This window comes from Protopterus annectens, chromosome 6.part0, assembly GCF_019279795.1.
Source record: "Protopterus annectens isolate FY-2018-M chromosome 6.part0, PAN1.0, whole genome shotgun sequence".
In the NCBI taxonomy this organism is placed as follows: Eukaryota; Metazoa; Chordata; order Ceratodontiformes; family Protopteridae; genus Protopterus; species Protopterus annectens.
In genome coordinates this window covers 1,158,887,114-1,158,900,607 of record NC_056737.1, presented here as the reverse complement: position 1 = coordinate 1,158,900,607, position 13,494 = coordinate 1,158,887,114, and the positions used below count along the sequence as shown (strand labels likewise).

The 13,494-nt window shown below is 41.0% G+C and overlaps 1 protein-coding gene across 1 annotated transcript in view; it reads left to right on the top strand.

Annotated features, from left to right (window-relative positions):
* The window catches only part of IFIH1 (interferon induced with helicase C domain 1), a 2,457,004-nt gene that overhangs the window by 518,209 nt on the left and 1,925,301 nt on the right, over positions 1-13,494 (top strand). Inside the window, exon 5 of the mRNA XM_044074778.1 lies at positions 1,972-2,201. Within this exon, the coding sequence (XP_043930713.1) occupies positions 1,972-2,201 (230 nt within the window). The remainder of the gene's footprint in view (positions 1-1,971; positions 2,202-13,494) is intronic.

The window sequence follows — 13,494 nt, the reverse complement described above, 5'->3', positions numbered from 1 at the left end:
TGCAGGGACAATTCACTTAGTATTGAAACACACACACACATAGGCATGCTCTTTGACAATTCTCTCAGTAATGAGATACACACACACACACATACACATAAATATATACATGTGTGTGTGTGTTTATGTCTATAGGTGTATGTCAAACTATCGAAAAAGAAAGGCTATTTTATGTGGAGGGGGGCAAAACCCCTGCAATGTATCTGTACCATCTCCAAGACTGCTCAGCAGTGAAAAAGAGCAAATTCCAGATCCTAACTTTACATAATTTGTGCAAAAAACAGCTTTTAGACATTTTGACTTCAGATCAAATGAATATCCCCATGTCTATATCTATATCTGTGTGTGTGTGTGTGTGTGTGTGTGTGTGTGTGTGTGTATATATATATATATATATATATATATATATATATATATATATATATATATATTTATATATGTCTTCATGTGTGTAGATATATATATGTATCTGTAGATAGGCAGAAGGGGGTGGGGGCGAGAGATTCCAGTTACCCATAGGCTCATGTTATGATTGAGATATATTGGTAGTGGACCACTTTCTTTCCTGCTTAACATAAGAAAGTTAAACTGAGTTATTTTGTTCAGTAGTAAGTACTTTTCCCAGATGTGAAAACATAGGCACTGCTATTGCAAATCTTTGATATGCTTAGACAACTATTATAGTATATAGAAAAGGCAAGTTACTAGAAGGAATGTTGCCAATTAACTGTCTCCATTAAGACTGTGTGGCAGGTCCTGCGTTTCACCTAGATGTTATGAATACTTCTATAGCAGGAATTTATCTCAAAGAAAAGTAGTGCTCTTGTATTTGAAAATACAGCATAAGAATAGTACTCTTGTATGTAAGACTACAGCATAGCTGTGGTACTCCTGTATGTGAGAATACAGCGTAGCAGTAGTACTCTTGTATAAGAGAATATAGTATAACACTAGTACTCTTGTATGCGAGAATACAGCATAACAGTAGTACTCTCATATGAGGTAGCAGAGCATAACAGTACCTTTGTAAGAGGGAATACATCATAACAGTGGTACTCTTGTATGGAAGAATACAACATAACAGTAGTACTCCTGTAGTAAAGATTACAGCATAAACAGTAGTACTCTTGTATGATAGAATTCAGAGTAACAGTAGATCTTCAGGGAAGAGCTTTGTGTGTTAACTAGCAGCACCCTTTCCTAGACACATAAATCAGGGTTTCAGTCATGTTTAGAAATCTTAATTAATAATCATACCTTGTTGCTTTCATTACCCTTTCTGTTTATAGGTATTGTGGGTTTCTGCCTAAAAGCAGAAGATAGTATCTGGCAGTTCTGCTGCATTTGTATGGATCTCCAGTTAAAGGAACAGTGCTAGAGTTTTTGTAGGAGAAAGACACTTTATGGAGGTGTTCAAAAGGTACAAAAAGTAGTGGTTGAAATATGACTAATGACAGTGAGTAAATTTCAGATACTGTTTGTACTACTGTATAAATCATTTGCAGAAATTATTCATTTTAAATTAGTAAAACTGCTGAGCATTCAACAATGCAGCATTGTAATAAGAATTATGAGCTGCAAAACTAGTGAATAGAGAAGCTCATTTGTGAAAACCCAAATGTTAAAAATATTATTTCAGGAATCATTCTCTTTGTCCTGGCAGTTGGTCTGTAGTATTAATGCTGTGAGCTGTACTTCCTGTGGTACAGAGCTTGATTCCCTCTCCCTTCATCTGCCTGCTGTGTGACCTTGAGCAAGTTACTTAACTAGACATTACTTTTGGGTCGACCCTAAAAAATGACTGTGTGTGTCCAGTGGGCCTACCTGGTTAACAAGTTATTATTGGTATTACTTTATAAAATCTATGGTAACAGTATGTAATCGCATACAGCTGTACTTTGTCAAGTGTACTTTGTCATGCTGCAAGCCCTGAGTGCATTCAAATTTAAGCATGTTTTTTTGCCATTCCAGATTCTGAAGACACCCTCAGTCCCCAAGAAAGGGCTTCTCCTGAACCTGAAATAAAATTGCGTGACTATCAGATGGAAGTGGCAAAGCCAGCTTTAGAGGGGAAAAATATTATTGTTTGCCTCCCAACTGGAAGTGGCAAAACTCGGGTGGCTGTCTATATTACTAAAGAACACCTCAGCAAGCAAAGAGATGATGGAAAATGTAGGAAAGTAGTTGTGCTTGTTAACAAGGTATGTTGTTTTAAAATGTTAAAAAGAGGAGCTGCAGAAACAAAAATAAAAAAGGCAAAAGCAAAGTTCCCACCTCCATTTTGAACTGTTTTTATCCACTGATCTCTTGCCACAGGTTCTTTGATTATTTTGCTAACTTTACTTCTTCACAGCTGTGATACATGTTTATACTTCTCAAAAGGCATCAAACTTGTTGAAATTCCTGGAAGAAATAATTTGATACTTAAAAGACAAATAAAGGAGAAGCAAGTACTGAAGATATTTGAATGATCTTTTTGACTAATTGCTGTAGACAGTCTGTGTCTGTGCCCTGTTTTTATTTTTCTGGTCTGATTGGTGATTCCACATAACCAAGACCATCTTTGTAAAAGTTGTCTCTTCGGCTTTTCCCGGTAAGGGGTTGCCACAGCGGAACTCCGGCCCGCTAATGATTGGCAGTAGATTTTTATGGTGCCGAGTTGCCAGCCTGACACCCAACCTTCAGCGAAGGCACGCCCATTCACGCATGTCTTTCCGAGGCCACGCGACCGTGAGGAGGACATGCAGACTCCACACAGATGGCACTCCCCGCACACTAGCTGAGAATCGAACGGGAGAACCTCTTGCTGTGAGGCAACAACGCAACCGCTGTACCACCGCGGCAGTCACTCTTTGTAAAAGTACTATATGGAATTATATGATAGGGAAACATTTGTGATCTGATGTTGTCCAGTTTCATCTGATTCAATTGATGGGACTCAGATCTGACTTAGAATTGGTATCAGCACTTTCAAAAACGTGGACCCAAAGCTCTGACTCCTCCCCTCTCCATAGTCCCTCTTAATACCTCAGATCTTATTTGTCACCTGATGAAACTGTCATGTTTCTTTAGGGCTCTGATCTCATTTGAATTTTCTGACACTATGTCTTCTTTGACAAACTTTTAGTTTTATTATTGGACTTAGGTCTAATCCTGTACTCCAGTGTTAGTTTAAAAAAAGTTTGTGCTTGAGTATTACTTAGATTAGTTAACTAGGTACTTAGATTTCTTACAGGTCAGATTTGAAAGGCCTGTTAAAGATATTATATATCTATATCTATCTGTATCTATCTGTACATTTATATATAGACATATGTATATAAAATTAGAGTAGTGTTTTTCACTAAGTTTTTAAAATTTGAGCTTTATACTTATATCGGTGGGCAGTAGAATTTAGGTACTTTGTTCATTTTTGATATTTCTTTTTCTAGCTGTTTGCAAAATGTAAAAAAAAGTTTCATAAATCTGTCAAGGGTGGCCACAAAATCCCCCCCCCCCCCTGCAAGACACACTTTCCATGTGTGTTTGCTGCTTGGGTGTGGCACACTTGAACACTGACTGTGAGACCTGTGCCTGTTTTGGTCATAAAGCTCTTCAGAGCAGAAAGGATAAGTTAATTCTGGAAGAATTACTCCCAGCCCGACAGAGTTTTTCCCCATAAAACAATTGGATAAATCTTCTGTTAAGGAAGAGGAGTCCTCAAAAGCTCAAGGAAGCAAGACTCCTGACATACCTGTCGAAAAAGGTCACACAATCATAGGAAGTTACTAGACTATTGGTCCTTAGGCCCTTACAAGCCTAGCCAAGAATTTAGCCCATGTTCCTACAAGTCAGCACCCTATGTCACTGTCCAGCAGGAACACAGGTGAAATCCCAGAGGTGTATTTTCTGTTCCCCATCCAATTATCCAGAGTGCGCTTAAAAGGGTTTACTGAGGTACTCTGCTTTATGTGGAGGGGGAGTCTCTGGGACACAAATCTGTCCCGCCAACAAGTCCTATTGATGTCACAGACCAGCTTGAGGTCTTGCGTGTGGGTTACTCGAGTGGAGCTTGACTTGCAGATATGCAGCAGTCCCATCAGGGCAGGGTCTGAGATTGCTTTGTATGCCAGACAAAGGTCACCTCTGAGGAGTCTGCAGGAGACTGAGTAGAGGGACAGGGCTTTTAGCTCATCTGTGTAGGGTAGATGTTTGAGACACTGGATTCTCTGGGTGAGGAATCTCTGTGGTCTCTCCAGCTGCTGCATTTCCTTTGTGAGGTACATGCCAAAAGTGGCATTGTATTCAATAATCTGTCATATAAGAGAAGAATACAGGGATGCTATGACCACCTTGTCCCTGGATGAGATACCCGTACTAATGAGGTGGGCCATGTAGAAAGCTTTCCATACAACGGAGGCAATATGGTGGTCAGAAGTCAGTTTGCTATCAACCTGGGTTCCCAAGTCCCTCACGACTGATTGCATGCTTAGTGCCTTATTGTAAATGTGATAATTTGTGGGGACATCATTCTCCCCAAAAGGGATGATGATGATGCATTTTTTGGCATTCAGTTTGAGGCCATGTTTCTGGCACCAGTCATTTGTTTGAGTGAGACCCTCTTGCAGGATGTCCACATCACTAGAGGAATTGATGACAGCACCCAGCTTGCAGTCATCTCTAAACTTGGTCAGCCATAGCCCACTAGATTTGGCCTGCACCTCTTAGAAGTATATCCCAAACAGCAGAGACTCCAAGACTGATCCCTGGGATACACCGCTTGTTACGGGTCTACTACTTGAGGTGGCTTTCCCTGTTTTGACTAGGTGGGTTCTATCAGTGAGCCAGCTTGCAACCCATCTAGTAACATATGGATTGATGCCTAGTTGAGAGAGTTTATCTATTATACCTGAGTGGGGAATAGTATCGAAGGCCTTGACCAGGTCAAAGTAGGCAGTGTGCACCATCTTCCCCTCATCTGTGGCCTTGGTGACTGTCTCAAAGAAGTTGACCAAAATTAACAGACATGACCTCCCCTTGGCAAAACCAAACTGTGTGGGATCAAGTGTCTGGAGGTTGCCAATGTCCTTGTTAATGAGGTCCATGACAATCCGCTCCATGGCCTTGCAGATCGGACTAGTTAGGCTGATGGAGCTATAATTTCCTTGATCAGTGGACACTCCACCTTTGTGCAAAGGGATGACAGTAGCTGTCCTCCACTTGTCTGGGACGAAGCCGGTACTCAGGCTTTGGTTGAATAGGGTGCCTAATGGTGCTGCAAGTTCCCGCCTGAGTTCATGTAGGATGCAGCCTGGGATGTTATTGGGTCCCATGGAAGCTGTATTTTTTGCCTTTGAGAGGGCAGTGATGACTTGCACCCTAGAGATAAGGGGACTGGGCAGGTGCTGGGGATGTCCTGTTCTACTGATGGGAGGGGCAGAGGAGTGAAGATGTTCTTCGTGTTTTACTGTTGCAGTCATCACACTTGGGTTATCTGCCTGCAGGTAGCCCTCAGTCAGCCCGAATACCAGAGTCTTGGGATTTCTGTGTCGGATGCTGTTGCCTCTTCCATCAGGTCGTCAGGGGTATAAAACATGCAGCTGACGCCATTACATCAGATTTTCTTGCCGTGCAGAAGCCTGAAGCAGAAGCAGTTCGCAAGTGCCGGTCGGCCCCTACCTGAAATTTTCGTTTTTCGAGTTTCAAACCTGAAGTCTTCCAAAGCTAAGTACCCCATTAGGGATCCTTTTTTCTTGCTCTCACTGATGTCAGAAAAAGTTAACAATTGTCTTGCCTGTGGAAAGCAAATACCTCACAGAGATTTTCATTTGTACTGCGTCACCTGTTTAGGCCCAGACCACGACGTTCCTCATTGTCGGTTTTGTGCCTTGTTTAACACCTGAACTATTCGTCGCTGGGCTATCTTTGTCACTAAATTCTTTCGCTCTCCTTCTCCATATTCTGAAATGGCTTTGATAACCATCCGACTACCGATCTTCCGAAAAAACATACATAGGTCCAAAACTGCCGATGACGCTTCTGTTAAGCTAGTCGCCAGTCCACCGGTACTCAGTGAGGCACCCTCACAGCCCCAGGTACTGCTTCTACAGATTCGCAGGCCTCTACTGAGACCCGTTTAGAGTCCGGTATACCGTGAGATGCTTCTTAGACTATGGAACCTGCGGATGTCTCTACCATGGATGGGTCTGTAGCCGCTGTGCAGGCACCGACTTCTGAGGGCATATTCAGATCTTCCGATGTTCGTGTTAAACTGACAACTTCATTTTTGACTAAAACTACCGAGTTTCTCTGGCCCATGGTTCGCACCTCGCCTAGAAAACTGACGACCAAAGCGCATTCTCAAGCTCCCATGCCACAGAAACAAATGCTCATAATGGCTGAAGACCTTATAACTTTAATTAGTGGAAGCCAGCCTTCCCCCTTTAAAAGACCAAGAATTGATTTTCCTTCTGATTCTACAGACCCTGAGTCCGAAGGCTCTGAGCCCTCTGATTACCAGGACATACCCTTATCTACCTATGAGGATTCAGATGCAGAGGATTCCATTCCCTCTGCCTCCCCTCCAGAGGAACCTTGCACACCTTAAGAGAGCATTTCCACTGGGAATGCCAGGACTACCCACAGTCCGAAAAGAGACTCAGATAAGTTTTAAAATTTCCTCAACAGAGGCCTCTAGCTATATCTCTTGCACTGAATATTGTAGATTATGTCTTCATGGAAGCCAGTCTTTACCACCAGCTCCTAGAAAGCCTGACAGGTACTACAGAGTACCTGACTCTCACAAATTTCTCTTTAAGAATCCCACTGCAGATCCAGAGACCGTTTCCCAGGGACCTAAAGGTATTAAGGCTACTACAGCCAAAAACCCTACCCTTTCAGACAGGGATTCTAGAGCTTTAGACAGATGGGGTAAGAAGGTATATACCTCTGCAACTCCTGCCATTAGGGCTTTAAATTGCCAGTTTCACATGTTGAAGTACCAGCAGCATATTATGGAACTAATTAAACAAAAAATGTTGTTGATTCCAGATTGTGCAGAAAATAAAGATTTACAAGAGTTTAATGCATTCTGCAAACCAAGTTAGTAAACATACTTTGCAGTGTGGTTTTGATGCCTTAGAATCATCTTGCAGGGCTGCTGTCACTGGCTTTGTACTGAGAAGGCATGCTTGGCAGAAGGAACAAATCTTGCCAGACCATGTCAAAGCAAAATTACTAGATGCTCCATTAAACCATGAAAGTTTGTTTGGCACAAAAGCAGAAGTAGTTCTTAAAAAGACGGAGGAAAAAGCTAAATCTATGCAAACTGTTAAAGATTTCTTACAAGTACAGCCACCTAGATTCGGTAGGCATTGGCCTTCTAAAAACTGGTCCTTTCCAGTCCCTCCCAGACCTTCTCAGTCCAAACCCAGGGGCAACAGACCACCAAGACTAGAGTCTCAGGGTATGCAGTGATCTAAACAATGGAGTGCTCCCACCTCAAAAACAGGGAGTGGTAAGCCACCCCCTTATGGAAAAAGTTCACAGTGACTTGTCCATCATCCTTCCCAGCCATGCCCAAGTAGTTGCACCCCTAGGAGGAAAACTCGCCCTGCATGCAAAAAACTGAAGGTACATTACTCAGGACCAATGGGTCCTAAACATTTTATTTCAGGGATACAGATTCTACTTCCACTCACTGCCATCCCCAAGCAGTTTGTCAGACCTTCCTCCAAATCAGTAGGCAGAGGCTCAAAAGCAGGTACTTCTCTTCTCAGTATCAGGGCTATTCAACCTGTTCCAATAGACCAAAGGGGACAGGGTTTCTACTCCAGACTGTTCCTGGTGCCCAGAAAAGAGGGCTCTTCACACCCTATCCTGGATCTGTCCATTCTCAACACCTTTCTGGTTGTCCCAAAATTCAAAATGCTTACACTACAACGGCTGCTTCCTATGCTAGCCAAGGACTCCTGGCTAGTCAGCCTAGACAAAAAGCTTATCTGCAGATCCCCATACAGGAATCTTGCAGGAAATATCTACGTTTCAGGGCAGGCTCTATGCACTATCAGTTCTCTGCACTTCCCCTTGGCTTATCTACTGCGCCCAGGATGTTCACAAAGTGCCTGGCTCCAGCCATTGCATACTACAGGCAGAGAAATATTCAGATTTATCCATACTTGGACGATTGTCTGATTCAGGCAGACAGTCAGGAATTGCTACTTCAGCACCTGAGATTTGTAAAGAGAGTTCTAACTTCTCTAGGGTATACCATCAACGAAAATAAATCACATCTGGTGCCCAGCCAAAAGATTGTATTCCTGGAAGCAAGCTTGGACACAACTTCCCAGATGGCATTCCTCACTCCAAACAAGCAGGCTTATTTGGCAAACTTCTTTAAACTAATGGCCACCAAAACTCAGCTGTCTGCAAGAAAAATACTGCAAGCCCTAGGATTCATGGCCTCATGCATTCTACTAATTCCATATGCAAGACTGCAGATGAGGAAAATTCAATGGTACTTAAAAAGTCTCTGGTGTCAACATTCTCAAGACCTGGAAACACTGATTCGTGTCATTCCTTGTCTAAGGGCAGAGTTCCTTTGGTGGGGAGAGGCTTGCAACCACAACAAGGGACTCCCTTTCACTCAACCCGTCACCGCCCAAACCCTAACAACAGATGCATCAGACTATGCTTGGGGGGCTCACATGGCAGGCAACTGCATTCAAGGCAAACTCATTCAGAAAGCCAGGAGGTGCAAGGTGAAAGTAATCCTCATTGCTCCTGAAAGATTTGGTTCCCATTTCTTTGGCCTCATCTAATGCGTCCTCCCTGGATGTTGGCTCATAGACCAGACCTTCTATCACATCCTTCTGGTCATCCTTTCCTAGAAGTAGACAACCTGAATCTAACTGCATGGTTTCTTCATTTTTGTTGATGGCCAGAGATGACAGGTTTTCACAAGTAGTAGTAGCATCTCAAAAGACTAGCACCAGAAAACTGTACAGAAGTAAGTGGAGAAGATTCTCAATTTGGGCCTTAGACAAGGGATTAGATTCCTTTTCTTCTCCTCTGCTATCCATTTTGAACTTCCTTTCAGAATTGTTTCATAAAGGCTTTAGCTTCTCCAGTATGAAGGAACCACCGGCAGCAATTTCTGAACCTTTACTTATAGGTACCTTTCTTCTTAGATCTACAGTACTGGACCCTGTCCCTCCTTGGGATATCACAATAATGTTACAAGCCCTTACAAAATCTCCTTTTGAGTTTGCAGATTCAGTGGATATTAAGTTCTTGACTTGGAAAACCATAATTTTGGTAAGAGTTACCTCAGGAAAAATAATTTTAGAATTACAGGGCCTCTCTTGTAAACTACCATAACTTTTCTTCTATAAAGACAGAGTTTTCTTGAAACCAGATCCTTCCTTTAACCCTAAGTTGGCAAATGAGTCCATCATCAGTCTATTAACCTGCCAGTTTTCTTTCCAACATATTCAAACAAAGGGAAATATACCTTGCACTTGCTTGATGTTCACAGGCAGCTCAGGTTTTATCTTTATAGAACAAAAAGCAGCAGAAAATCAGATCAGTTGCCTGAGACCCTTTCCAAAGCTAAGCTAGGTTATGGTTTATCTAAGGCCTCTCTTTCAACATGGTTGTCAAATTGCATTTTGTTTGTTTATGATAAGATGGGACCACATTTATCCAAAAACCTACAGCTGATTCAGTGGCAGTCTCAACAGTTTTTCAAAGAAACTTACCAATTGATGAAATTTGTGCTGCTGCAATGTTGTCCAGTCCAGATCTCTCTCATCTTTTGGCTCTGCTGTGCTCAGGAATATCCTTACATGAGGCCACCCACAGGGAGCAGTAGCTAGGGAATCTGTCCCATCAGTTGAATTAAATAAAAATGGACAGCATCAGATATGAAGGGTATGCACTGACTATAATGATAGACCTGCTTTGTCCTATTTTCATCTGGTTCAGCAGCCCTCCCTCCTTCCCCTTCCAAATTGTCACCTTTAGTACCTGGAAGAATGGGTGGTACCCTAGGAGTCTTGCATTCACATGAGAAATCATTCCAATAGCTATATCAGTCTGACAGACCCATTTTTCCTATTGTGTACATTTTTGCCTTCTCTGTTGTTTTTAATTTCTCCAAGTCTTTTGGGTTTCTAATACAATGATGAGAATAGACCCCATTCCTAAGTCAAAGCACAATAAGTTCACGGAATTAGTATTGTTTCACTCTTTGATGTTAGCCAAAAGTACACGTCTCAGCACCCGCAATGTGCCCAGTAATGACGACTTCTGCAATTTGTACAGTGTTACATGAATTGGTAACATATCTAAATACGTTCTTTTTTATAAGACCAGTTGCTCTTACTACTGTTGGAACTGTCTGGGTATCTTTCTTCCACATGGCTGTCATTTCTGCCTGCAGATCAAGGTATTTTATGACTTTGTGTCTCTCTGTATGCAAAACTCTGTAGTCACTAGGTGTGGTGATTTCAATGATCAATGCTTACTTTTGTCTTCTTTTCTTGGACCACTATATCCGGTTTTCTAGCATCTAACCTTTGAACTGTTGGTATTGGGTGATTCCATGTGATATAAGCTTCATCATTTTCTATGATTCTTTGTGGCTCATGTTTCCAGTGTTTTTCAGCCAATTCGATACCATAATGTTTGCACAATCTCCAGTGTAACAGTCTCGCGACATTATTATGCCTTTCAGTATACAGTCCCTCAGCCATTAGTGCGTTGCAACCAACAACAAGGTGTGTGACTCTTTCCAGTTCGGTTTTACACTGTTTCTCCCACATGTTCAATGGACTTTGTAAACCAGCATGTATGTAGCCCACTATCTTGGGCTGCCAGTATTAACCTTTCATTTCTTGATGTGAATTCACCTCTTTTTAGCCATTCCTGCATTTGTTTTTGATCAACATGAGGCTCTTCCAGAAGTTTTCTATACTTGCAACTATATTTATGTTTTTTCCACATTTCTTGCATTCTCATCTGGTCCTTCACCTTATATTCTTTCTTTTGTTTTTTATCACATTCAGTTGCTGCCTGGTTTTTATCTATTTCTGGTTTGATTTCCATTCCTGTTTGACGTCGGTATGCTTCTGCTACATTAAGCAGTGATGTCATCTTAGATTTATTCTCCTCATGTTTCAGAACTTTCACTACATTTGGATCCTGTGAGGTCAGCAGATATGTGCGGTGTTCCACGATTGCAGATCTGTACATGTAATCAATTTCAAGGAGGCCCATCTCTCCTTCAGAACGGGGAATATATAATCTTGGTGTACACTGATATTTATAAATCATTTGGTGAGCATGAAGCATCCTTCTTGTTTTAATATCCAATCTATCCAACACTTTTTGGGGCCAGTCAGTCACTCCAAAACTATAAGTTAGGAAAGGAAGAGCAAATTGATTTATGGCTTGGATCTTGTTCCTAGATGTTAATGCTGTGTTCAGGTTTAATTTAAGTCTTCTCCTTACTGAGCTTTATTCGCATTTGTTCATGTTTTATTGCTGATCCTTCATCAGTTCCCAAGTATTTATACACTCCCTCTTGCTCAAGTTCTTTTATATCACATTCTTGTCCCAAACTGATGTTTTCCTGGTGCTGCAGTTTTCCTTTTTTAAAAGTTGCTTTTGTACATTCATCAAGACCAAATGACATTCCAATATCATCTGAGAAAAGTCTTGACAACCTGCAGCTGTGCTTTCAGTCCCTCATCTGATGAGCTATACAGTTTTAAATCATCGACAAAGAGAAGATGAGAAGCCATTAGACTTTGTTGTTTTCTAGTAGCCAAATTGTAGCCATGGCCTAAGCTGTTAAGTAAACAGCTTAATGGATTAATGGCAAGGCAGAAAAGCAACGGTGACAGAAAGTCACCTTGGAATATCCCCCTTTGGATTTTTATCCCTGGGATAATAATCTGTCCTTTATCATGACTTAATTGCAAAGTGGCCTGCCACTGTTTCATGGTTACTGTAATGTTGTCAGTCAGTGTAGGGTGTATCTTATACATTTTTTAAGCACTCTTTTATCCATGAATGTTGGATACTATCAAATGCTTTTTTGTAGTTAATCCATGCCATACTTAGATTCTTCCCCTTCTTACAGTTTTCCACTGTAACTTTGTTTAACAACAAATGATCCTTTATTCCATATGACTTTCTTTTATTGCCCTTTTGTTCTACTGCCATAATTGAGTTTTCTTCTAAATGACTATAAACTCTGTCGGCGTCAATTCCCATGTATAGTTTATATGTTGTTTGAAGACAAGTTATTGGTCTATAATTTTTAGGGTAGTTTGCAGGTTCACTCTTAAGTAAGAGCATTGTTTTTCCTGTTGTTAACCAGTGCAGTGTCTGTTCAGGGTGTGCATATAAATAGTTCTTATTCATGGCTTGATCCTCGTGCAAAGAAGTTAATACTTTAAGCCAAAAGTTAGGTACTGCATCTGGGCCTGGGGTTTTCCAGTTAGAGGCTTTTCTCAACTTTGTTTCAATCTCTCTGGCTGTTTCGCCCCATTTCATATCCTGTGCCTTTAAACTTTTTATTCTTTCTTTTACTTCTTCTATCCATTTAGTATCTTTGTTATGTTCCACAGGATCTTCAAAGATACGTCTCCAAAATGTATCTACTTCCTCTTTTTTTGGTGGTCTTTCAATTCCTTTTACCTTATTTCTCAATTCTCTATAAAACTTTTGTGGGTCATCAATAAATTGCTTATTTTGTGCTTTTCCCTTATATTTATCTTCATATCTTCTAAGTCTTTCCACCTGTTTCGAACTTTTTAGTTTATCTGCAATAGTGCATAATAGATCCTGGTCTGTTCTAACACTGCACATTGCTTTTATCACATCTATCTTTCTTAGTAATTTTGTTGATCTGTTCCCTCTTCTATAATCTTCTAACAACGACACTTCTTGTCTTAGCTGCTTTATAGTTTTCTCTATTCGATATTTCCATGATGGTATTTGCTTTTGCCCCCTCTTTTCCCTCGCTACGCTGTGTTCCTGTGGTAGAACCTTATCAGTTATTAATTTAGCAGCACAGTAATATATTCCATTTACTTCTGTTATATCGCATGGATCTCTATGGACAGTCCTGATTACTGTGTTCATTTGTTTTATCAAGTTTCGGACTTTTGGGGTTTCATTAACCTTCTGCAGTCTATTTCCCTCATTGATCTTGATATATCTGTCTTTGTCTATTAAATCAAGCAACTCTTCTCTTAACTCATTTTCTTCCATACTGAGGGCACATCCCTTGTTTTCCGTTTCCTGCGGGCATTCTATAGAAAGTTCTATTGCATCTTCCTGTGGCACATTCTCAATTTCATCCTGTGTCATCTGTTGTTCTGTAATATAGCACTCCCCTTATCAGCTTTTCCTAATCTTCTTTTTTTATTTCCATTTACAGTTGTCAGCTAATACAAACAATGTGGGGCATCCCTATAGCAGTTCTCTACCAGCAAACTGCATCTG